General features: G+C 34.7%; 1 protein-coding gene across 4 annotated transcripts in view; it reads right to left on the bottom strand.

Annotated features, from left to right (window-relative positions):
* LOC119555453 (transcriptional activator cubitus interruptus) overlaps window positions 1-26,644 on the bottom strand; it is a 32,644-nt gene extending 6,000 nt beyond the window's left edge. Inside the window, exons 1-2 of one of the 4 annotated variants that reach the window (XM_037868932.1) lie at window positions 26,309-26,644; window positions 25,815-25,955 (exon numbers count right to left, since the gene is read on the bottom strand). In XM_037868932.1, the coding sequence (XP_037724860.1) occupies window positions 25,815-25,840 (26 nt within the window). In that variant the 5' untranslated portion in view covers window positions 25,841-25,955; window positions 26,309-26,644. Of the gene's footprint in view, window positions 1-9,908; window positions 10,429-25,814; window positions 25,956-26,127; window positions 26,248-26,308 lie in introns of those variants that run through there. The other 3 variants (XM_037868066.1, XM_037869737.1, XM_037867266.1) reach the window with 3 other exon arrangements.
* Window positions 26,645-27,323: the final 679 nt, after the last annotated feature.

Raw genomic sequence — 27,323 nt, 5'->3', positions numbered from 1 at the left:
CATGACATTTTGTGTGATGGAATTATCCGGGAATTATATTTATACGCGAGACGAAGATAGGGCAATCTATGATTAAATCCTTTTGTTTGTTTTCTGCCGACCTTGACAACGGCAGACGACGCCAAAAAGTTTTCAAATTCCGGATGATCGGCATAACAGTTAACGCCATATTGCAGATGCACCTTTTACGTTGGTACGAACTCCACTTTTTAAGGAGAATATATACAAGTGTACTCAGAAAAAGTGTTTACGGCGTTAACGTCATTGAATTATTTTTTTTAGCTTGGATAGTGTTAGAAATATTCTTGACTCGCTGGCTCATGCGAATAAATTGTACATCTCTAGACAAACGTCACATTCTTTGTTGGCGCCTTGTTATGAATCACCAACACAATACATGAAAACAAGACAGAACGCTATAGACGAGTACCTCGACTATCAGATACCCGCTACTCAACTTAAGGGACCAACGGGAAATGGAGATATGCAAGCAGCAAAGCGAGATTTAAATGCGCCACCTACCGGCGGAAGACAGATTTAAGCATTATGGGCGTTAGAGTGGGAGTGGCAAATTTTTTTTTGGATCAATCGATAGGTATTGACGAGACCAATACATTTCAGTTAAAATTTTTCATCTAGCATAAAATTGTGGGCGCCACAGGTTTGGGCGGCTTGTGGGCGTTATAGTGGGCGTGGCATATTCGCGTGACAAAATTGCGCTGCGTAAAAAGCTACGGAATCTAAATCTGAGATCCCGATTCTCTATCTTTGATAGTTTCCGAGATATCCACGTTCATACTTACGATTTTTTGAAGTTTGTGGGCGGTTTGTGGGTGTTAAAGTAGGCGTGGCAAACTTTGTTTTGGGTCAATCGATAAGTATAGTATATAGTAGTATCTGCATGTCTAATCCCAGTATTGTAGCTCTTATAGTTTCCGAGATCTCAGCAATCATCCGGACGGACAGACGGACATGGCTAGATCGACTCGGCTAGTGATCCTGATCAAGAATATATATACTTTATGGGGTCGGAAAAGCTGTCGGGCTGAAACATTCCCAAGTCTTCTTTTTTTGCAGGTAGTATATAAGTCGGAACCAGCCGGATCGGACAACTATATCTTATAGCTCCCATAAGAATAATCGTAAAAAACATTTTTGGTGTTTTTATACCTTTGCAGAGGATATATTGGTTTCAGTCAGAAGTTTGCAACGCAGTGAAGGAGACGTTTCCGACCCCATAAAGTATGTATATTCTTCATCAGCATCACTAGACGAGTCGATCTAGCCATGTCCGTTGTCCGTCCGTATATTCGCAAACTAGTCTCTCAATTTTAAAGCTATCGGGCTGAAACTTTCGCAAAAGTCTTCTTTGTTTTGCAGGTAGTATAGAAGTCGGAACCAGCCGGATCGGACATCTACATCTTATAGCTCTAATAGAAATAATCGGAAAAAAATATTTCTTTGGTGTTTATTAACATATAAACTCTTACGCTTGGAAATAACATTTTTTAATTAGTTCTAAATTTCGGATTTAATTTTATCAAAATCAGACGACTATATCAAATAGCTGCCATAGGAACGACCGGAAAATTGTTGGGAAAATAACATGAAACAAATTATAGCTTCGGTGTTTTTTAACATATAATCTCCTACTCTTGGAAATAACATTTTTTAATTAGTTCTAAATTTTGAATTTAATTTTGTCAAATTCGGTCGACTATATCACATAGCTGCCATAGGAACGATCGGAAAATTGGTGGGAAAATAATATGAAACAAATTATAGCCTCGGTGTTTTTTGACATATTGTCTTATACTATTGGGAAAATCATTTTTTTTTATTTTTAAATTTAATAATTATAACTGCAAGGGCATACAAACTTCTGCTTGCCGAAGGTAACTTCCTTTCTTGTTTAACATATAACCTCCTACGGTTGGAAATAACATTTTTAGTTAGTTCTGAATTTCGAGTTTTATATTATCAAAATCGGACGACTATATCATATAGCTGCCATAGGATCGATCGGAAAATTGGTGGCTGTTTTTTGACATATTATCTTATACTATTGGTGATTTAATTTTTTGTATTTTTAAGAATTTCGAATTAAATTTACTAATTATAACTGCAAGGGTATACAAACTTCGGCTTGTCGAAGTAACTTCCTTTTTTGTTTTCTTTGAAGTGTGTCTGAAGATTTTGAAGCTTATCCGCAATTCACGTAGCATGGTCTGACTGTCAAGCAGCTGGGTTTGTTGACAACCGGAAAACAAATTAATTAGAGCAATATAAAAAAGAAGACTCTGCTGATGCACAATGAAATTAAAATTAAAATAAATGGAATGTTCAACGAATGTATTTAGTAATGTAAATTAGTAGCTTAAAGCTTCCTTCTCGTTTCACCGATGGTTCGCTATCTTTCCCGCCCCACCTGCAGCTTTTTTTAGGTTATCACTTTGGGCGGCAGTTCACGTAGTGACGAAGCGCACCAGAAGGGTGTGCAAAGGAGACCACTATATATACACGAATGCAAATCTACTGTAATCGTCCGATTGTTTCGAATGATACATCAATCGAAAGGTATTGCAAAAACTAAAAGGATTACATACCAAGACATTAAAGTTTTAATTAATTTTGTATAAAAAGCAATGAAAGTGTAAAAGTGAAAATTTATAAAATTTGATCTATTGGGGCCGGTGGGGATAAATACCCCCCGCTATTAACCTACCTCTATTCTCACTCAAAATTAAAAAGTTTGACTTTAACTTTCCGGTTCTTCCTATGGCAGCTATATGATATAGTAGTCAGATTTTTATTAAAAAGATTTCGTAATTCTGAAATATTAATCTAATTTATATACCCAAGTAGAAGGGAATAAAATCAACAAGGAAGAACGCTATATTCGAGTACCTCGACTATCAGATACCCGTTACTCAGCTTAAGGGACCAAAGAGAAATGGAGATGTGCAAGCAGCAAAGCGAGATTGAAATGCGCCACCTACCGGCGGTAGACAGACTTAAGCGTTATGGGCGTTATAGTGGGCGTGGCAAATTTTTTTTGGATCAATTCAACCCATAAAGTATATATATTCTTGATCAGCATGACTAGACGAGTCGATCTAGCCATGTCCATCTGTCCGTCTGTCCGTCCGTTTCTACGCAAACTAGTCTCTCAGTTTTAAAGCTATCGGGCTGAAACTTTCCCAAAAGTCTTATATCTTTTGCAACTATATCTTATAGCTCCTATAGAAATAATCGGAAAAAACAATTTTTTTAAATTATATCTTTGGTGTTTTTTAACATATAACCTCCTAAGCTTGGAAATAACATGTTTTAACAAGTTTTGAATTTCGAGTTAAATTTTATAAAAAAACGACGACTATATCATATAGCTGCCATAGGAACGATCGGAAAATTAGTGGGATAATAATATGAAACAAATTATAGCTTCGGTGTTTTTATCATATAACCTCCTACGCTTGGAAATAACATTTTTTAATTAGTTCTGTATTTCGAATTTAGTTTTATCAAAAGCGAACGACTATATCATATGGCTGCCATAGGAACGATCGGAAAATTGGTGGGAAAATAATTTGAAACAAATTATAGCTATTGTGTTTTTTGACATATTATCTTATACTATTGGGAATATCATTTTTTGTATTTTTAAATAAAATAATTATATCTGCAAGGGTATACAAACTTCGGCTTGCCGAAGTTAACATCCTTTCTTGTTGTTTGATTAAATTAACCTAAAAAAATTTTAATTTACCAGAAAAGTTTTATTAACTATACTTCGGATTTTATGTGACTTACAAGTTTATCCAATAGCTTCCTAATTTGTATTTATTGAAGTTATCAATAAAAGACATTAAATATACGTGCTTTTATATAAAAATATGTCGCAATACGTTTTAAAAAATGTTTACATGTAACGGACGACTATACGGATAATTAATGAGGAAAAAAAGGAAAACACAAGAACTCAAAGTTGAACTTTGTTTATTGTTTTTGTTTATTATCTAATCCTATACTTCTGTGGGCAAAAAGTAAGGTGAATTTGTTTTTCTTTCGATTTTCGTGGAGTGGTGCGCTAGAATTCCTTCCACCCGGCCAAACTGCTAGTAAGGAATATTATTTAAGCGTTATGCGTCGTTTGCATGAAACAATTCGCCCAAAAAGGGCACAGGCTCAAATTTGAAATAAGTCATGGAAACCTAAATAATGCGAGTAATTATCTAAGTTATTTGCTATAGAAGTTACATTTTCAAACCTTTTTTTGTAATTGGTGGTTTTCCTTTGATTTTGAGTACCACAAAAATATGGTATACATTATTTTGCGCTAGCGATTTAAAAGACAACCAGTCCTTCAAATGTTAAGACCAACTTTAGTAAAAAAGTCTGATTAGGAAACGGATATCTGATAGTCGAGGTTCTCGACTATCCTTGTTTTTTAATGCAAGGTGACTAAAGGGCGTTACATTGAACGGGGCAAACTGTTTTAGGTCAGTCTATACGTATAATCGTAACCAATTCATTTATGTTTAAACTTTGTTCTAGCAACAAAACTGTGGACTCAACAGTTTTGTACGGTTTGTAGACGTAAGAGTCGACCAGATCGACTTAGCTAGGGATCCTGATCGAGAATATATATACGTTACAGGGTTGGAAACGCTACCTTCTACCTGTTACATACTTTTCGACGAATCTTATATACCCTTTTACTCTACATGTAACCGGTATACAAATTCGCTAAACAGACAATCCGACAAACACACATATAAACATGTCCTAAAACAAAAAAAAACAAGAAAGGAAGTAGCTTCGGCAAGCCGAAGCTTATATACCCTTGCAGCTATAATTATTAAATTTAAAAACACAAAAAATGATATTCCCAATAGTATAAGATAATATGTCAAAAAACACCGAAGCTATAATTTGTTTCATATTATTTTCCTACCAATTTTCCGATCGTTACTATGGCAACTATATGATATAGTCGTCCGATTTTGATAAAATTAAATTCGAAATTCAGAACTAATTAAAAAATGTTATTTCCAAGCGTTGTAGGTTATATGTTGAAAAACACCGAAGCTATAATTTGTGTCATATTATTTTTCCACCAATTGTCCGATCGTTCCTATGGCAGCTATATGATATAGTCTTCCGATTTCGATAAAATTTAATTCGAAATTCAATACTAATTAAAAAATGTTACTTCCAAGCTTAGGAGGTTATATGCCAAAAAACACCAAAGATATAATTTTGTAAACATTTTTTTTCCGATTATTCCTATGGGAGCTATAAGATATAGTTGTCCGATCCGGCTGGTTCCGACTTATATACTACCTGCAAAAGATATAAGACTTTTGGGAAAGTTTCAGCCCGATAGCTTTAAAACTGAGAGACTAGTTTTCGTAGAAACGGACGGACAGACGGACAGACGGACAGACAGACGGACGGACAGACGGACATGGCTAGATCGACTCGTCTAGTCATGCTGATCAAGAATATATATACTTTATGGGGTCGGAAACGTCTCCTTCACTGCGTTGCAAACTTCTGACTGAAATCAATATACCCTCTGCAAGGGTATAAAAATGTAAATAAGTAACCAGATTCTGTGGTGATAAGTAACAGACGACTGGAAAAAATGAACTAAATATACCAAACCATACCAAAGAGTCTACTGAGAACTTACTATTGCCCATTACTAGGTTACAAGCGTTACGGCCGGTATCTCGAGTCACTTTAAAAGTCACATCTGTCCGAAAAAGTTCGGGGTCAGATAAAAATGTAAAAATGAATCAGATTTCTCGTATCCTTTAATATAACTGAACAAGTAACAATGTCAAAGTGCTGTTAATCACAGAGTTAAGAAGTTATATTTGGTTTTTGTTTTTGTTTATTATGTTCATTTATGTGTAATTTTACCGAGCCGAATAAGGGTTCTTATTAGAGCTAACTCTTAAATTGTCGCTCAAGAAACATTTCCTTAAAGGTACTTCATCTGCCCGATAGAAGTTACTGTGGAAATCAGAAAAGTTGGGTATGATCGGAACTTAAAATGTGAGGCCAACCCTGTGATAGGTTGTCGTAGGATAATCCCGCAGAATTGAAAATCTGCAGTGATGGTCCGATCGTAGTGGGTAATACACCAGTAGAATCGTATTACGTAACTAAAAGGATGCCACAAGAAATTCCCCAGTTAAAATAAACACACTATCTAAAATTTGCTTGTTCGGCACGCTACTTTGCATTGCTTGTGGTCGTAGAAGCTTAAATATTTTGGTGAAGAGGGCCGGATGAGTTAATTTTATATATAGTTTATATATTTTGTCGCATGTAAAATCATTTTTGTATATTTTAGGTGCGATCGTCACAATAACATAAAGAGACTTCGCTATAACAGTTTTAAAAGAGTCTCTTTGGATCACAAGTATAATTAACAAGAAAGGAAGCTCACTTCGGCAAGCCGGCCCTTGCAGGCCGTTCCCTTGGGAGCATTGTATGTATAGAGCTATCCAATATTTAGAAAACTAAAAATCAATTTACAATCGTATATGTTGACCGAAAACTAAATATAACGGTCTTTGTATTATTTTGATATTAATTATTCGATCGTTCCTATTGCAGCTAAATTCTTAAATATTAAAAGAATAATATTCCAAAGAGTAGAAGTTAACATGTCAAAAACACAAAAGTTAAAATTGTTTGCCTTTTTTAAAAAAAAAATATTTTTATGATTATTCCTATGGGAACTATAGGATATAGTTGTCCGATCCGGCTCGTTTTCACTTACATACTACACTTACTACAGAAATATGACTTTTGAGAAGGTTTCATCCCGATAGCTTGAAAACTGAGAGAGCAGTTTGCGTAGAATCCGACAGACGTACATACAGACGGACTGACGAACATAGCTAGATTGACTCGTCTAAAGATGCTGATCGAGAATATATATACTTTATACTTTGCATTTTAATTCCTTATATGTATATATAATACTCCTTATGATATTAATAATAACATTACAATCGCCCATTAAGATAATGCCAATTATTTCTTAATATTATTGGCATGATATCCAAACAGGATCTAAGCTAAAGGAACTAGTTATGACATTGAAATCTAAACTGCGCTTTCCATTTAAAAACATAAAAATGTACATACAGATCAAGATAAATTAAGAGAGAACGTTACAGTCGACTTCCTCGACTATCAAATATCCGTTACTCAGCTAACCATTTTCAGAAAAATAATACTTTACTTATTATCCAATGGTTCTATTTTAAAAACAAGGAAGAACGCTATAGTCGAGTACCTCGACTATCAGATACCCGTTACTCAGCTAAAGGGGCCAAAGGAAAATGGAGATATGCAAGCAGCAAATGCGTCACCTACCGGCGGTAGACAGATTTAAGCGTTGTGGGCGTTAGAGTGGGCGTGGCAAAGTTCTTTTTAAATCAATAGATAGGTATTGACGAGACCAATACATTTCAGTTAAAATTTTTTATCTAGCATGAAAATTGTGGGCGCCACAGATTTGGGCGGTTTGTGGGCGTTAGAGCATATTCGCGTAGCAAACATGCGCTGCGCTCAAGCCTACGGAATCTAAATCTGAAATCCTGTTTCTCTATCTTTGATATTTTCCGAGATATCCGCGTTCATATTTACGATTTTTTGAAGTTTGTGGGCGCTTTGTGGGCGTTAAAGTCGGCGTGGCAAACTTTTTTTTTTTTAGGGCAATCGGTAGGTATTGATGAGGACAATACATTTCAGTTAAAATTTTTTTTCTAGCATCAAAACTGTAGGAGCCACAGTTTTGGGCGGTTTGTGGGCGTTAGAGTGGGCGTGGCACTCTTCTGAAACAAACTTGCGCTGCGCAGGATTCTCAGGAATCTGCATGCCTAATCCCAGTATTGTAGCTCTTATAGTTTCCGAGATCTCGGCGTTCATACGGACAGACGGACAGACGGACAGACGGACAGACGGACACAGCTAGATCGACTCGGCTAGTGATCCTGATCAAGAATATATATACTTTATGGGGTCGGAAACGCTTCCTTCTGCCTGTTACATACTTTCCGACGAATCTAGTATACCCTTTTACTCTACGAGTAACGGGTATAAGAAGGGAGAACGCTATAGTCGAGTACCTCGACTATTAGATACTCGTTACTCAGCTAAAGGGACCAAAGGGAAATGGAGATATGCAAGCAGCAAAGCGAGATTGAAATGCGCAACCTACCGGCGGTAGACAGATGTAAGCGTTAAGGGCATTAGAGTGGGAGTGGCAAATTTTTTTTTGGATCAATCGATAGGTATTGACGAGACCAATACATTTCAATTTAAATTTTTTATCTAGCATGAAAATTGTGGACGCCACAGGATTGGGCGGTTTATGGGCGTTAGAGTGGGTGTGGCATATTCGCATAACAAACTTGCGCTGCGTACAAGGCTACGAAATCTTAATCTAAAATCCCAATTATCCGTCCTTAATAGGTTCCGAGATATCCACGTTCAAATTCACGATTTTTTGAAGTTTGTGGGCGGTATCAATCGATAGGTATTGACGAGAGCAATACATTTCAGTTAAAATTTTTTCTCTAGCATCAAAACTGTAGGAGCCACATTTTTGGGCGGTTTGTGGGCGTTGGAGTGGGCGTGGCACTCTACTGAAACAAAATTGCGCTGCGTAAGATGCTCAGGAATCTGCACGCCAAATCTCAGTAGCCTAACTCTTATAGTTTCCGAGATCTCAGCGTTCATCCGGACAGACGGACAGACGGACATGGCTAGATCGACTCGGCTAGTGATCCTGATCAAGAATATATATACTTTATGGGGTCGGAGACGCTTCCTTCTGCCTGTTACATACTTTCCGACGAATCTAGTATACCGTTTTACTCTACGAGTAATGGGTATAATTATCGGCGTGGCGGTAGAGATTGATAGGCGGAATAATAAAAATTTATATTAAATTTCAACTCTTCAATTTTTTGGCGGTTTGTGGGTGGAAGTGGAGACATTTCAGTTAATATTTATATATCATTCTTTATTTTATTTACCATTACTTATTTTTATTACCATTAAAAGCCACAGTTGGACATACATTGACATCAGAACTATTGTATGTTGAATGTGCAATCATCACTAGTTTCTTTACCTCGTTAATATTTTTTTTGTTTGATACTGCATAGGGCCGGAAATCTTTCTAATATCTGTAATACACTTTTCTCCGAATACAATATACACTTTTACTCTACGAGTAACGACTATAAAAAGGCCCCGATTGGGACATACCTAGGAACAATCCGATCAGACTTAAAAAATTCATTTTTTAAAGAAGTTTTGCGCAGTGTAATAAACTTAGTCTTAAAAAATTGTATTATTTATATCAAACCTGATAAAGGTTGAAATTCTTCACGTTCGGGCGACTATATCCCTAAGACAAATATAGTACAATATGCCTAGTTTTTTGTTCTTAAAGATTTGTATTTTATTTATTTATTTTCTATTTAGTCCCATTAGCAGTCGTTATATACCGAAGTCGGTTTCCGTTACTAGCCTTGGTTAAATGTTTACTTTTAAAAAGGCTTTCTGGGGGTGCCACTTAAATCGCTTTGCATTGATTTCGTCTAGAAATTACATTGATGAACATTAGAAACCCACCCCAATTCAATCTTATGTTATATATGTATAGGTATTCCTCTTAATTTTTAGATCCTACCAGCTGCGTTAGATGAAAATTTGTTCGGAAATTAATTTTAAGCCTTAAAGACTAGTTAGCGTAGGCGTACGGACAGACTATCGATACGGTCTCTTTAATTATAGTTTAAATATTGATCTCTTTATGGTCCAACTAAAGACCAAGAGTAATATTTAGAATATACAAAATGAAAACTTACGCAAGGGGAAAATATGTTGGCAGTGCGTAGGCGTCCATTTCATTAGGGTTTGTCCCCAAATATTGAAGACCGATTAAATTTTACGTGTAACTTAAATCCTTTTATTTTGGATTCACCGTCGGAGAATCAAACATTTTTATGGGCACGTTTAATGGCACTGTCGCAAATATTTTTAATATATCATACGAATTTTCACTTTTTATTAGAATTTTTAGCAAATATTTTTAAAACTATGGTAAACATTGAATCCTTTAATACGTAAGTATATTTTCTAGTTTTAACTGTTACTGTGTATGCGCTCGACTTTCTTCACCACAAATTTGATTATAAAATTTCATCTTTCACATTAAAGGTCGCAAATTTATACTTTTATCAGCCAATTTCAAGTAGCGAATAATAAAAATAAATTATGTATGACAAAGTCAATAACGTGTGTATGCTGCGTCTTAATGCTGTGTTTCTTGCGAGTGGACTGAGCGATATTAACACTAGCTCTTGCAATGCTTCGTTAGTTTAGATGGAGCAGTTCGGATCTTCTCTCCTCTCACAAATATCTTTTTCCGAGCACAAATACAGGTACAGATGCTAACATAGATACGTATTGAATTACAAACACCATCATAAAAACAATACAGTAACAAGTGTAATGCTGATTCCAGTGTCTGTGTGTACCTACAGATCACGAACAGTCGACGAAGGCGGGCAGATCGAAGATGGCTACACAATACACAAACATGAGCAAAGATACATTTCTGTTACAGTGTTGACAATTTAGCTATTTTCCAGTTTTAGTATATTAAGGCGAAGGTGTTACTATTTTACACGTTTATTTTGATTTTAGTTTTAGGAGGAAGGTAAATTTTTGCCTCGACGTCCCCACTCGACAATTTTTTGATATGCAGAAAGCGTACAAGTTATTAGCCGCACCTACAACGAACAACACTTACGCTCACAGTCACTTACACTACACTCCTTTTCTCTCACTACATTTTATCTCTCACTTCTTATTTCAGTTCTCAGTTCTCTCCTCTGCCATTGTTTTGGAGAGGGTTTGTAGGCTTATGTATGTGTATACGTATTAATGTACATAAGTATATAAACAAGTATTTGTATAGAGTTCGTCGGATTTCTTAATTATACCTTTGCAAAGGGGATACTCGATCACCACCGATAAAAGCAAGTCTGTTATAGTCCCGCACTTTTGACTGGTTGAATCCGTTGCACATGTTTTTTTTGAGTTAGGGCACAAGTATAAAAGGCTGTGGAGTCGGATAACTTTGACACAAAGCATAGGCCTTTTAAGGTAGGTGGGTTGTAGGAAATTAAAAAAAAGAGAAAACGCTATAGTCGACGGCCTCGACTATCAGATACCCGAAACTCAGCTAACAAATAAGCGCCACCTATCGTTTATTCCTATCGACTGTTTACGAGATTTCACTAACACGCCACATAACGTGAAACCTAGATGGCGCTAATGAAATTTCGTAAGCAGCCGATTTTCTGTATGAATATATCTCCATCCCTCCCGCACTCTATTGAGATTGCTAACTATATATTATTGTTAGGGTATAACTTTTTAATGAATGGTCCGACTTGAAAAGATTTTGGTATGTACAAAATATTAAAAAAATGTGGTCGCTAGACGAGTTTTAGCGTTACTGGCGATTTTTTTAAATTGATTTCTGAAACAACTTGTGTTTCGAAAAAATCCCCCAAGAACCTACATGCCAAGTCCCAACACTATAGCTCTTATAGTTTCCGAGATCTCAGCGTTCATACGGACAGACGAACATGGCTAGATCGATTTAAAAAAAAAAATAAAAAAAGATTTAATCGTCATCGACTAAGATTTTAAGAACCTATTTGTCACGCTTAAGGATGCTGCATGTTGAATTTCAAAATCTGAAAGAAGTCATTAAAACGAGTCCCCTTTTGGTGTTCCTTGCTCACACTGTGATTATAGAAAATGCCTGTAAAGGCAAAACAACTAAAAACCTTAAACGAAAATTGTAGGAAGCTTAAAACAACATTTGATATCAGATATTTTATACATTTCCTTAGAAAAAGGTAATAATAGTCAAATAGCTACGAAGGCAACTGTTACAAATACCCCCAGAATTGATAACCGGTTGCGATGGTTCCACACTAAAAGGATTTAATACCAATACTTTAGTAAAATGAAATGTTCAAAAGAAGGAGCGGTGAAAGTAAGCAACTAAAAATGTAGATAATTGTAGCTGTTAAGGATGGTGGGAGAAATGTCCCAGCATGTGTATATTCTTGCGTCTAATCTTGTATTCTATACGCGTCTAGTGACACCTTTAAAAATTATATCAAAAACAAGATTTTGGAAGAATTTTCAAAATGAATATTTGTTTCTCATTGCCGTTTGTACGTATCCAAACGCTTCTTTAGGGCCCTTGAGTCATTGAAATTGTGTTAAGCTGCTCGATATATAAAGCTTTAGTTTTACCCCTTCTAAAAACTCTATAGTTTAGCCGGGAAAAAGCTATAAAATGATAATTTAATGTGCTTAAATTGTGTCTTTATAGCTTTACAAATGTGCACATATTATTGTATGTATATAAGTATTAATAAGCAAAACAAAATCCCATTTACACTTATTTATGCTTAAGTCTGTGTCGTTGGGGTGGGCGTGGTACATGCGCTTTATTAGAAGTTCAGGAGTTTACATGTCATATCTTTAGCTTTTTAGTTTTCAGGACCACAGTGTCTGCTCGGAAATATGGCTAGATCGACTCAGCTAGTGATATTAACCTTTACCTTACAAGTAACTGGTATGAATTTCACACTAAAACTAAAACGTAAATATTGATAAATCTTAAGATTTATTCAAACAAAGTAATTCAATTTTCAGTGAAAAAAATCATCAAGCAAGTGGGAGCTAGAGCGAACTTCTTATCACAAATTTCGTTTTTTCACTCTGCCTACAAAATAGGCTTTTGCAGGAAAATTCATTTTTAAAGCCGATAATATTGTGGTAATAATAACATGGAACACAACCTAGACGGATGTCCAGCAATTACACAGGACAAGCAATATTTTCTTAAAAATCGCCCAGCCCCCTCATAGCAATTATAAATTTCCTTAAGAAAAGCCATTATTACAATAAAATCTAAAATCAAAACTAATAAGCATTGTAAAATTAAGGCAATCTACTAAAAAAAAAATAGTGGAAGGCACCGCAGGTAGTACTACTCCATAATGTTAGTCTTAGTTTTAGCAAACTTTACTATCATCTTTAATTAATAAATAAAGAATGATTAAATATAAATAAATAATGATAAATATGAAATATATATAAATATGAGTATTCTTCATAAAGTTATGAATTGAGAACGCGTTATTGTGAAATCAACCAAAACGCGGTAGAAACAGGTTTTAAAAACTTTTGCACGTACTTTTAAACTACGGTATTAAGACAAATTACATTAAAAAGGATTGCTTAGGAATTTAAAATACCTTTTCAATGGCATAAAGCACAAGTCTGCTTACAGCTGTACAGCTGTTTTCTTGCTGAACTATTTTTTTTTTGCCATATAGTTATACCCGTTACAAGTAGAGTAAAAGGGTATACTAGATTCGTCAGAAAGTATGTAACAGGCAGAAGGAACCGTTTCCGACCCCATAAAGTATATATATTCTTGATCAGAACCACTAACCGAGTCGATCTAGACATGTCCGTCTGTCTGTCCGGATGAACGCTGAGATCTCGGAAACTATAAGAGCTTGGCTATTGATTTGGCGTGCAGATTCCTGAGCTTCTTACGCAGCGCAAGTTTGTTTCAGCAGAGTGCCACGCCCACTCTAACGCCCACAAACCGCGCAAAACTGTGGCTCCTACAGTTTTGATGCTAGAATAAAGATTTTAACTGAAATGTATTGTTCTCATCAATACCTATCGATTGAACCAAAAAAAAAATTTGCCACGCCCACTTTATCGCCCACAAGCCGCCCCCAACTTAAAAAAATCGTAAATATGAACGTGGATATCTCGGAAACTATTAAAGATAGAGAATTGGGATCTCAGACTTAGATTCCGTTCCCAGTTTTGGGCGGTTTGTGGGCGTTAGAGTGGGCGTGGCACGCTCTTATAGCTCTTATAGTTTCCGAGATCTCAGCGTTCATCCGGACGGACAGACAGACGGACATGGCTAGATAGACTCGGCTAGTGATTCTGATCAAGAATATATATACTTATGGGTTCGGAACCGCTTCGTTCTGCCTGTTACATACTTTCCGACGAATCTACTGTACCCTTTTATTCTACGAGTAACGGGTATAATAAATTAATTAATTAAACAAACAAAACACAAGTATACGAGGTATGAAAACAAGAAAGGAAGGTTTCTTCGGCAATCCGATGTTTGTATACCCTTGCAGTTATTATTATTAATTTAATTCGAAATTCTTTAAAATACAAAAAACAGTTTACAGTTACAGTTTTTTAATCGCGCTAATTAAAAAAAATTTGTATTTTGGCACACCTAGCAATTTTTCTCCTTAGGATTCTCATCATAGATCTCCGGATTATAAAATTCCTCCACTGCTGTAAAAAATATACACAATAGCAAGTGTAACGGCCCATATCGTAGAGAAGCAAATAAGGGACCTCCTTGGACCGCGATTTCCTAGGATTCGCCTTGAAAAGTTTATATGTTGATCATCCGTGGTCACGTAAACTCTGTCCATCGAGGATTTTTATTCGCGGGTTTGTGGCGTGGTTGCTAAAAAACACAATATATCAGATTTCTCGAATTTTTTAATGAATAAAAAGCATATATGTTTTTTATAGCATGTTATAGAAAATCCATTTTTTTTTTCAAGTCCCGCTACTTTAAAATTCGATTGAAAGAGAACCATGGCTGACGGCCAAGAAATTGTTAAGAATCCACCATTCATAGTAGTAGCGATCTGCTAGACATGATAACTGGAGACAGGATCATCAGAAAACTATATTATACATTTTAACGAATTTTCGACAAATATTTTTTGGTTTTATAATTTTTAAATTTAGTAAAAATTAAAATATCTTAAAACCTTTCGTTCAAGCATTAGCTTTTGAAATCTGAAAACATAACTTTTTGAGTTGTCGTGTCCACCGGCTTTCAAGTAGTGGTTTCGAGAAAAACTGAAATACGTTACGTCAGCCCAAACGACCTGAGGAACATAACTTTCAAAAACTACATCTCCTTCAAAGTATAGGTCTAATCGAAATGGTGTTTTTGGAGTGAGCTTTAGACAACTTAAATAATTTAAAAAAACAAAAAGAACATTTTTTGAAAACCCTATGTAACACATTAAATAATATTAGGGACCTTAACGATTATAATTTTAACAAGAAAGGAAGCTAGCTTCGGCAAGCCGAAGTTCCTATACCCTTGCAGTTCGTTCCCATGGAGCATTGTATGTACAAAGCTTTCCGATTTTTAGAAAACTAAAAAATAATTACAGATTTATTAAGAAAATGTTCCATTTAAATTTATTACCGTATGCGTTTACCGAAAACGAAATATAATAGTCTTTAAAATATTTTGACATTAACTTTCCGATCCTTCCTATGGCAGCTACAGTTGCGGCAAAAAAAATAGCACCAATGTGTAGGCAACTCTTCTTTTTGCTACAAAATGGTCACTTTTTGCAATATTTTTATTCTGTTTGTAAGGGTAAGTAGGGTTACATATCTACTAACTAAAAAAAAAGTGGTTACGCCCACAATGCGGATGGATTTTAAAACTTCCATGCATTTATCAAAAAAGTAGGAAAATTATGCGGCAACAAAAATAGCACTACTAACGGCTTTCGGCTTAAAACTTAATTTGCTCAGATTTTTCGGTTGTTTTTCGTTTTTTTGTATTAAGAATAAGTACTACTAAGTGAATTGGTAAAATAATGAATAAAATAGTGTTCCCAATGGGTCATTAAGCGCACTGTAATCGTAAAAATAGAAGGACATTCAAAAAGCCAAGTTATAAAGGCAATGCAAAAGATAAGTTAAGTTGAATCGTCGAATTTTTTAAAATAATGATTAGTAGGTATCTAAAACAGGAACACCAAAGAAAGCCGCTGCAGAAATGTTAAAAAACTATGTTTTTAATGCAAAACCGTAGAAAAAAAACTGCCCTCGAGCTATTTCGAAAGAGTCACACAACAAATTTGTCAAGGAAAGATTCTGGTGTCTAGTGACATCAAGGTCGGTCGTTTTTGTTGTTGTTGTTGCAGCCCAAGCTTTAGAACAATATTTTTTTACCTTAAGATGTATAAAATCATACATTTCAATAAAAAAAATTTTGAAATCGCGTTATTTTTAAGTTTTTTAAGCCTTTTCTTTATGTGGTGCTATTTTTGTTGCCGCATAACTTTGCTACTTTTTTGATAAATGTATGGAAATTTTAAAAACCATCCGCATTGTGGGCGTAACCACTTTTATTTTAGTTAGTAGATATGTAACCCTACTTACCCTTACAAACAGAATAAAAATATTGCAAAAAGTGACCATTTTGTAGCACAACGAAAAATTGCCTACACATTGGTGCTATTTTTGTTGCCGCAGCTGTATATGAAATAGTAGTCCCATTTTTATTAAATTGTAATTTTGAAATATTAAATGAAATTATATACCGAAGTAGAAGAGAATAAAATCAAAAATTAATAAATATAATAATTAATAACACTAGCCTACAAAGTAATAAATAGTTTAAAAATAAATTATTTACAGTACCCACTGATATCCCTTTGTAAACAAATCTTTCAATTGTAAATATTAAACAGCTTTAACACATTTCCTTCAATATCAAATTACAAACTAATTTTGTTATTCTCAAAATGAAATTGCATTCCTATTTAAACAAATAAATATGTGTTTAAACAAAATGATTCTAAAAATGTCGTTAATAGAAATGTCTTGCAAAAATTTAAAAATTTTGAAGAATAAAGGTAAGAGTTCAGTAAAATATTTGCATTGTGGAAAAGTTCCTTGGGAACATCACAAAACCGGCCAAAACCTCTTCCTATATGGTGGTGTGGATATGAGGAATGTTTTAAATTTACTTTAAGTGGCAAAGATAAAAGCAAGTAAGAAGTAAAAGATTATATAACGATCTTTTAACGAAAATTCCACAGGCGAAGCTGCAGGCGACCTTGCTAGTGACAAATAAAATACCATGGAGTTGGTCCAAATATGGCTTGCTTAGTACGCATGGACGGTAAGCTTAAGGTGGTGCACACGTCTCAATTAGTGGTAGGATTCTTTTTAATTTCTTACGATATCAACAGACGCCCTATGTTCACGAAGTTGTTAAAAAAATTTCACATTTTCAAAGTTTGCCTAGTTGTAGCCCGCAATATACTCAATGTAGCCTATTCATATATTCAGAAACATTAAAGGGTGAAAGTATAGTTGTAAGCTAAAACATATATCACCTAAATTGGTTGGGCGCAACGCGAGATCCAAGTGTACCAGGGTCTTCCATCACCTTTCTTGGGGTATTTTGGTTGTAAACCGGTGGTATCCGATCGTTCCTATTGCAGATATGATGTGTTCGTCCGATTAAAAAATTTTTTTATTACAAATGATGAAATATTGAAAAAGTGCCATTCCCCAGCGTAGAAGTTTATCACGGCAGTCCACGTAGTGACGAAGCGCACCAAGAGGTTGTGCGAATGCGAGTACTATATATACACGAAGAAATGAAAATCTACTGTAATCGTCCGAGTTTTTGAAGTGATACATCAATCGAAAGCTATTTCAAAAACTTAAAGGATTGCATACAAAGAATTAAAAAAAATAAATTAGATTGGGAGAAAGAGCGGGGAAAGTGTAAAAGTGAAAATGTAGAAAATTTGATCGGTTGGGGACGGTGGGCATAAATACCCCAATTATTAACCTACCTGTATTTTCACTTAAAATCCGCGTCGAATGACACCTCAACTGTCAAAATCAGACGCTCCGTTCAAAAGTAATACGTAAAACAAGATTTTGGGGGACTTCCCAATTTGAAAATTTTTTTCTTTGTTAGTTTGTACCTAACCCTTACTTTAGAGTCCTCAAATTCCGGACGTGTTGAACAGGTCAATATTAGAAAAATTAGTTCTACCACTTTTGAAAAAAGCTAGCTATTTTGGCGAAAAAACAGCTATAAATAGCTCAATTTTGCACTCCTGTAACTTGTGAACTGAAGCTACCGGTTTGTGCCCTATGTCGGTAGAAAGGTTTCTAACATAGATACCACCGTTTAAAAATGATGCGCCAAAGTTTTTTTTTATTTCGATTTTTTTTACATTCGGCACGCTGCTATTCAATATCGTTGGGTTTAGCTGTACGATTTTGATAAAGCATGCCCAATGTACAGATATTAAGACATTTTATTTATTTAGTAGATCGTATAATACATTTTCGTTACAAAAGTTGATATCAGAACATTTGTTTGCTGAAGGTGCGATCGTCACTAAGTTTTTACCTCGCTAAGAGGTGTTTTTGTTTGATATGCCAATAATCAAAAACAATATATTTATACACTTGCAGAGGGTATTATGATTTCAGTCAGAAGATTGCAACGCAGTGAACAAGACGTTTCCGACCCCATAAAGTATATATATTCTTGATCGGCATCACTAGCCGAGTTGATCTAGCCATGTCCGTCTGTCCCTCTGTCCGTCCGTTTCTACGCAAACTAGTCTCTCAGTTTTAAAGCTATCAGGCTAAAACTTTCCCGAAAGTCGTTTTTCTTTTGCAGGTAGTATATAAGTCGGAACCAGCCGGATCGGACAACTATATCTTATAGCTCCCATAGGAATAATTGGAAAACAACATTTAAAAATGTATATCTTTGGTGCTTTTAACATATAACCTCTTACGCTTGGAAATAACGTTTCTTAATAAGTTTTGAATTTTGAATTTAATTTTTCCAAAATCGGCCGACTATATCGTAAAGCTGCCATAGGAACGATCGGAAAATTGGAGTGAAAATAATCATTCATTCGGTGTTTTTTGATATATTATTTTATACTATTGGAAATAACATTTTTTGTATTTTAAAGAATTTCGAATTAAATTTAACAAAAATCGAACGACTCTAACATATACATAGCTGTCGAAAAAACGGTCAGAGAATTAATGAAATAATTATTTCTTACAAAATTGTGCTTTGTTGATTTTCATCGTATTTTCTTTTACTCTGAGATATAGAACATTTTAACTCTTCAGCAATACGAATTTAATTTTACACAAATATCACTGAAGCTAGCAACAATCCTTAAAAATGCAACATTGTGTTACTAACATTGATTATTTCGTATAACTGCAAGGGTATACAAACTTCAGCTTGCCGAAGTTAACTTCCTTGTTTCTTAATCATTCATATGGAAGTTATTTGATGAAGTTGTCCGATTCGGCTTGTTCTGACGTATATACTTCCTGCAATAGAAATAAGACTTTTGGGAAGGTTTCATCCCGATAGCTTTAAAACTGAGAAACCAGTTTTCATAGAAACGGGCGGACAGACGGACATGGCTAGATACACTCGTCTACTTTATGGGGTCTGAAGCGTCTCCTTCACGGCGTTGCAAACTTCTGACTGAAATCAATTGACCCTCTCCAAGGGTATAAATAGGAAAAAACGCTACAATTGACTGCCTCGACTATAAAATACTCGTTACTTAGCTACCAGCATCAAAGCGAGATTGTAAATATATGGAAATGTGGACGACAGACAGATTTAAACGTTATAAGCGTGGCACATACGCGTTACAAACTTGCACTGCATTCGAAGCTAAGGAATCTACATATGTAAATCTGAAATCTCAACTCTATAGCTCCTATAGTTTCCGAGATCACGGCGTTCACATGAACAAACGGCTGATGATCCTGATCATATATATTATTATTGTTATAATACATTTATATTATTACTTTATGGGGTCGGAAACGCTTCCTTCTACTTGTTACATACTTTTCGACTAATCTAGTATACCCTTTTACTCAAAGAGTGCTGTGGACGGCAGTCCACGTAGTGACGACGCCGAGAGTGTGCATAGGCAACTACTATATACATACAAATACAGAAAAAATACAAATCTGCTGTGATGGTCCGGTCTTAACGAGGGGCAGACCAATCAAAAGGTATCGCAAAAACTGAAAGGATGCATACCCAGAGCAGAAAAAGTTAATATTAAGAACATGGGGTCTGTGCGGGACGTGGGAATAGATGCCCCAGTTTTTCAATACATATGTAAATGATATCGTAAAATAAAAATCCTTTTAAAGATTATAATTAAGAGCATTAAACGCTAATTTACAAGTAATATTTTTGTGATTCACACATTTAAAGAAAATTGTTTGAATCTTTATTTTTTTAAGAAACAAAATAATCGTTTTTACACCCCTTACGCGTAGAGTAAAAGGGTGTATGTATTTGGGGAAAGTATGCAACAGGTAGAAGGAAGCGGTTCCGACCCCATAAAATCAGAGTCACTAGCGGAGTCGATCTAGCCATGTCCGCCTGTCTGTATGTCTGATCGTTGTGATCTCGGAAACTATAAAGAACTAGGGTGTTGAAATTTCATATTTAGATGTCTTTTCTTCGTATGCAGCGTAAGTTTGTTAATATAATACATATATGTACATATATAAATTCTACTCGAATTTAACGCCAAAGCGATCTCTGTGGCCAGTCCGTTTATACACAAACTACATACATACATATGTACAGTCTAAGTTAGTTATACTCTGTATACCTGCTCTTTCGCCTGTGAAATTTGTCAAAATAGGGGCGGTCATAATGTGTATAATAAAAGAACCTCTTGCTAACCTGGGGCAATACGATTCTAAGAGTCACAAACAACTACATATGTACATATGTATGTTCCAAGCCGACTGAAAACAAGCAAAATACCTTTTTTGCCTGCAAGTGCACAGCAGGATTGAATCTGGGATCTGAAACTTTTCTCTTGCTGTGCGCTTCTACGTTCGTATTTTGTATGTGCCCTTTGTAATTTAACGTCTTACTCAAGTCTTCTTTCTATGAAAGGAGCGAGCACATGCTGTGCGGCTGTAGTTTATACATACATACATACATACATACATACACATGTCTGTATGTGGTTGATCGTGCATTTGTGTGAATACGTTCGGACCTTTGTATGTATTAATATCCGCACATTCTCCTACAGATATACAAGCGTGCATATGTACATATGTATGCACATTTGTATGTGCCCGTACGCACAAGCCTATACCCACTCCTTTTTATGAGAAACGTTTTGTCGGTTCTCAGAAACAACAAAACCAGATATTTTATAATACTTATGTATGTACGTATGTATGTATTTACATACAAAGGCTTACGTATATGTATTTATACATACATATATAAATATGTACTTTATTCCATAAATACCTATATACACTTCTCAACGATTTTTACTTTGCATTATCGGCACATGTTTAGATACATGCGTGATATGTAAATGACTAAGGAGTGCGTGGATCAAGAACTCTCTACATATGTATGTACATATGTACATATGTACCTATGTTCATATGTATGTATTTTTAATTTCTAAATTGCGTTTTTATAACTTTGTTGGTAAGCAGGAGGTGGCGAATAACATCCGAGCCCAGCACAGTTATTATTTAAAAAAAGGACTTTTATACTGTGGTTTTATTACTTGTATTTATAAATCAGAAATAACAAGAAAGGAAGCAACATTACTTCGCAAAGATTCTATAAGCTTGCAGGTCATTCCCGAGGAAGCATTGTATGTATAGAGCTTTTCGAATTTAGAAATCTAAAAACTAACTAGAAAAATATTAAGATAAGGTTCCTTCTCCATTTACTACCGTATATCCTTACCGAAAACGAAATAAACTGTTCTTTGTATTGTTTTTTTCGATCTTTTCTATGGCAGCTACATACATATATGATAATTCTGAAATATTTAAGGAATGAAATTCCCAAGAGTAGAAGTTAATATGACTAAAAAAAAATCTCTCATTGAGCAAGTAAAATTGTTTACATATCATACATGCATATGTATATTATTCCACGAAGAAAATTTCTGGGTTCTACTCACGCGAAAAAAAACGTATCCGTAGATCACAACGCAACTTTATTCACAAAATATCGGAATGACCTTCTATATAAAAAGCTTGTTAAATCTTGTAAAATTTGTCTAACATTCTTCTGTGTATAAAATAAAAAGGAAAATTATATTTCTATAAATGTTTTCGAGTGCCTTGACTAACAGATACCCGTTACTCAATAAATATACTTTTTACATTTTATTTACTGGCTGTGACGATGTTCTTGCTAGATATCGGTGTAAAATTATTAATTACGAACTAGTGGTCTGGTTCTAACAATTTTCGGGGTACCGGTAGGAATTAACACGCGAATTAAAATAAATAAATACATTTATTTTAAATTTGAATATTTAACAAGAAAGGAAGTTAACTTCGGTAAGCCGAAGTTTGTATACCCTTGCAGCTATAATTATTAAATTTAAAAATACAAAAAATGATATTCCCAATAGTATAAGATAATATGTCAAAAAACTCCGAAGCTATAATTTGTTTCATATTATTTTCCCACCAATTTTCCGATCGTTCCTATGGCAGCTATATGATATAGTCGTCCGATTTTGATAAAATTAAATTCGAAATTCAGAACTAATTAAAAAATGTTATTTCCGAACGTAGGAGGTTATATGTTAAAAACACCGAAGCTATAATTTTTTTCATATTATTTTTCCACCAATTTTCCGATTGTTCCTATGGCAGCTATATGATATGGTCGTCCGATTTTGATAAAATTAAATTCGAAATTCAGAACTAATTAAAAAATGTTATATTCAAGCGTAGGAGGTTATATGTTGAAAAACACCGAAGCTCTAATTTGATTCATATTACTTTTCCACCAATTTTCCGAATGTTCCTATGGCAGCTATATGATATAGTCGTCCGAGTTCGATAAAATTTAATTCAAAATTTAAAACTAATTAAAAAAATGTTATTTTCAAGCTCAGGAGGTTATATGCTAAAAAACACCAAAGATATAATTTTTTAAAATTTTTTTTTCCGATTACTCCTATGGGAGCTATAGGATATAGTTGTCCGATCCGGCTGGTTCCAACTTATACAAGGGTGGTCAAAAGTATTTTCACAATTTGAACTTACATCTTGTTAACTTTGGCATCAATGGAAAGGTAATTAAAATGCCGTTTGAATGATACAATACATTTTTTAACCCATTCAGTACTTTTTGAAAAGGACGAATTTGAGTGAAAATGTCCTTTTTGAACTTTTTTCCTCGACTTGAAAACTTAAATGTTTTAATGCAAAAAGTTTCTTCAAACAAAAATAATAGTAACTGCAAAAAGAATTTTTCAAAAATTATTTTGCTTATATTTTTTATGATTTTTTGAAGGTGACAATGTCGGAAAAAATTTGTATGAAAAAGAGAAAAATATGGCTCAAATGCATGTTTCTAAGCATTTTCAAAAAATCATAAAAAATATAAGCAAAATGATTTTTGAAAAATTCTTTTTGCAGTTACTATTATTTTTGTTTAAAGAAACTTTTTGCATATAAAAATTTAAGTTTTCAAGTCGAGGAAAAAAGTTCAAAAAAGACATTTTCACACAAATTCGTCCTTTTCAATAAGTACTGAATGGGTTAAGAAATGTATTGTATCATTCAAACGGCATTTAAATTACCTTTCCATTGATGCCAAAGTTAACAAGATGTAAGTTTAAATTATGAGTATATTCAAATCATGTTTTGTAAAAATACTTTTGACCACCCCTGTATACTACCTGCAAAAGATATAAGACTTTTGGGAAACTTTCAGCCCGATAGCTTTAAAACTGAGAGAATAGTTTGCGTAGAAACGGACGGACAGACGGACATGGCTAGATCGACTCTTCTAGTCATGCTGATCAAGAATATATATACGTTATGGGGTCGGAAACGTCTCCTTCACTGCGTTGCAAACTTCTGACTGAAATCAATATACCCTCTGCAAGGGTATAAAAATGTGAGCGCCACAGTTTTGCGCGGTTTGTGGGCGTTAAATTTTAACTGAAATGTATTATTCTCGTCAATACCTATCGATAGATCTAAAAAAAGTTTGCCACGCCCACTCTAACGCCCACAAACCGCCCAAAACTGTGGCGCTTTCAGTTTTATGCTAAACTAAATGTATTGGTTTCATAAATATATACCCAAAAAAGTTTGCCACGCCCACCCCAACGCCCATAACACTTACATCTGTCTGCCGCCCACATAACCGTATATTGAAACCGTGTGTAAATAGCGCTTTGCAATCTCTTGAAAACTTAAATTTTTGATGCAAAACGTTTGTTCAAAAAAAAATAATAGTAACTGCAAAAAGAATTTTTCAAAAATCTTTTTGCTTATATTTTTTATGATTTTATGAAGGTTACTATGTGGAAAATATTTGCATGGCAAATAGAAAAATATGGCTCAAATGCATGTTTCTAAACATTTTCAAAAAATCATAAAAAATGTAAGCAAGCTGATTTTTTAAAAAATTATTTTTGTAGTTACTAATATTTTTGTTTGGAGAAACTTTTTGCATCAAAAAATGTAAGTTAATCGATAGGTGTTGACGAGACTAATACATTTCAGTTAAAATTTTTTTTCTAGCAGGGAAATTGTGGGCGCCACAGGCTTAGGCGGTTTGTGGGCGTTAGAGTGCGCGTGGCAAACTTTTTTTTAGATCTATCGACAGGTATTGACGAGAATAATACATTTCAGTTAAAATGTTGTATCTAGCATAAACATTGTGGGCGCCACAGTTTTGTTTCTTTTTTTCGGCGTTACAGTGGGCGTGGCATATTCGCGTAACAAACTTGCGCAGCGCTCAAGGCTACGGAATCTAAGTCTGAAATCCAACTCCCCTTTCTTTGATAGTTTCCGAGATATCCGCGTTCATATTTACGATTTTTTGAAGTTTGTGAGCGGTTTGTGGGCGTTAGAGTGGGCGTGGCATCCTGCTGAAACAAACTTGCGCCGCGTAAGAAGCTCAGGAATCTGCATGCCAAGTCTCAATACCCTAGCTCATAGTTTCCGAGATCTCTGCGTTCATACGGACAGACGGATCTAGTATACCCTTTTACTCTACGAGTAACGGGTATAACTAGTACGGAATCGGGGATTGACAATACCAATTTTAATTACCCTTGCAGACTTGTTGAGTTAAAATGTAACTAAAATTTGACATCTAAATATACGCAAATATCTAAACATTAAATTTGTATCTTTTTCACACAATGGGAAAAATTATACGTTTTTTTTTATTTGACAATACTTAAAATTCAGCGGAGCGTTCGTAATTACATATGTGTGTCCGAAACACACACACGCACATACATATGTATGTATGCATGTACATTAAATAGTTAACTATCTTATAGTCTGATACAAAATTGCCCTGACGAATAAAGTTGTTATCTTGTTCAATATACAAAATAACTTAATATAAGACACCAGGCTTATAAATTGTAACACTAGATTACAAACGTCTTTAGAAACTCAGGTAACCTCAAAAAGGCATTTATGTACCAATAAATATTCATTCATTCGTACATATGTATGTACGTACACACGTATGTATGTACACATATGTACATATATAAGTTCATTTTATTTTTCCTTCCCCCTCCAGCTTTCCTATCACAGCTCTTTAGCGCTGCGGAGCCCAATGACTTTATTTTCTTCTCCTTTTCTTGGTCCAGTACAAATTTTAAAGGCTTAATTAGTCAGCGGATCGAAACCCAAAAGGGAAAAAATGTTCGTCTTTAGCGGCGTACATGTCTACATATACATACACGTACTGGTACACAAATACATACATATATACCTACCCATAAAATCCAGTTTCTTTCTCCATTAAGCGACAGAGCAGGCACAGATTGAAGCATCATCATTATCAAGAATTGAGCCAAGTTGGCCTTTGAAATTATGTTGTCAATCGAAACATAAAATAAAAGGAAAAATACAAACTGCTGAAATAACAAAATTAAGGGAAGTGTTTTTAGGTTAGTTACACATTTATATACATATATATTAATGTATATACATATAGTAATGTATTCATAGATACAAACATACATATGTATATATGCGACTTATTTTAATAATTTCACAATAACAGAAACTACACACATATTTACATACTTGCTACCAACTTCAATTATTTGCTTTTATCTACTTTTGCTAATGAAGACGTTGTTTTCTCCTCAATTGGGGTAAAAGCCTTGAAGGCAAAAGCCTTTAAAGTGGATGTTGCAAACATACACATACATATGTACGTATGTATTTTCATAAGCAGAATGAATTTACACATTCATATACATACCTTCATACATATGCATTCTTGAAAAGACGACCAAGCAAGACGACCATATGCTCATACATACATACATATGTACATAATGGTGTACATGTGTTCGCATTAGGGCGGACCTCAGTTTTATTTAATAGCATAATTTATTTATAATGTACGGTGTACATTATTGGTGTCAAAGCAGCAACGCAACGGTTTAAATATAGAGGTATCAAGTGGATATTCCTTTACATGTTAAAAATGCATCAGAAAATTAAACCAGTAGAGGGAGAGACCCTATTGTTTTTGTCAATTTTTTCAATGAATTTTGACAAACGTTGGCTTTCAACAATTTAACAAGTTCCAAAATTGTTAAAATTTTTAGCAATATTTTGTATAGATAAGCTTAAAAGACAGCTGACCTATACTCAGAAATTAAACAGTTAAGGGAATACCCTGAACATTTATTCTTATGATAGTGTCTGTGTAATACCCTATTCACACAAAAGAGATTAACGCAACCAAATTCCGCTTCATCGACTTTTTTCTCCATAAAAAATACGCGTGTAGGAAAGAGGCTAGAGGAAAGTTGAACCTCATAAGCAGTATTTCGGTACTTTTAATCAGTATTTTTACAAGCTTACAGTGCATTTTCACTGCAGTAGCCCAAGCCAGCTGTTATAAAACCTAGTACTCAGGTCGGCTTAGAGTTTCACTAGTCGAAAAATCGTATTCCTTGTAGTGTGACCGCAGTATTTAAAGTTCACCCGAATCCATGTAGTCTTACTGTTACGCAGCTGGGTTTGTTTTGTTAGCAAACGAACAATTTGACCAATTTTAAAATACAAATCTGCTGGTGCACAAATAAATAAAAATAAATGGTATGTTTATAGGATGTTTTTATTTATGTTAGTTAGTAGTTTAAGGCTTCCTTCTCGTGTCGCTGATGCTTTGTCATGATCTCTGAGCCACCTGCGGTCCAGTTCCGACTCGCAATTCGCCAACATTGGCCTTGAGAAAGTGGGAGATGGATTGGGAACGGGTTTGT

This window comes from Drosophila subpulchrella, chromosome 4 (assembly GCF_014743375.2).
Source record: "Drosophila subpulchrella strain 33 F10 #4 breed RU33 chromosome 4, RU_Dsub_v1.1 Primary Assembly, whole genome shotgun sequence".
NCBI classification, from domain to species: Eukaryota; Metazoa; Arthropoda; class Insecta; order Diptera; family Drosophilidae; genus Drosophila; species Drosophila subpulchrella.
This window is presented reverse-complemented; position numbering and strand designations above follow the sequence as displayed.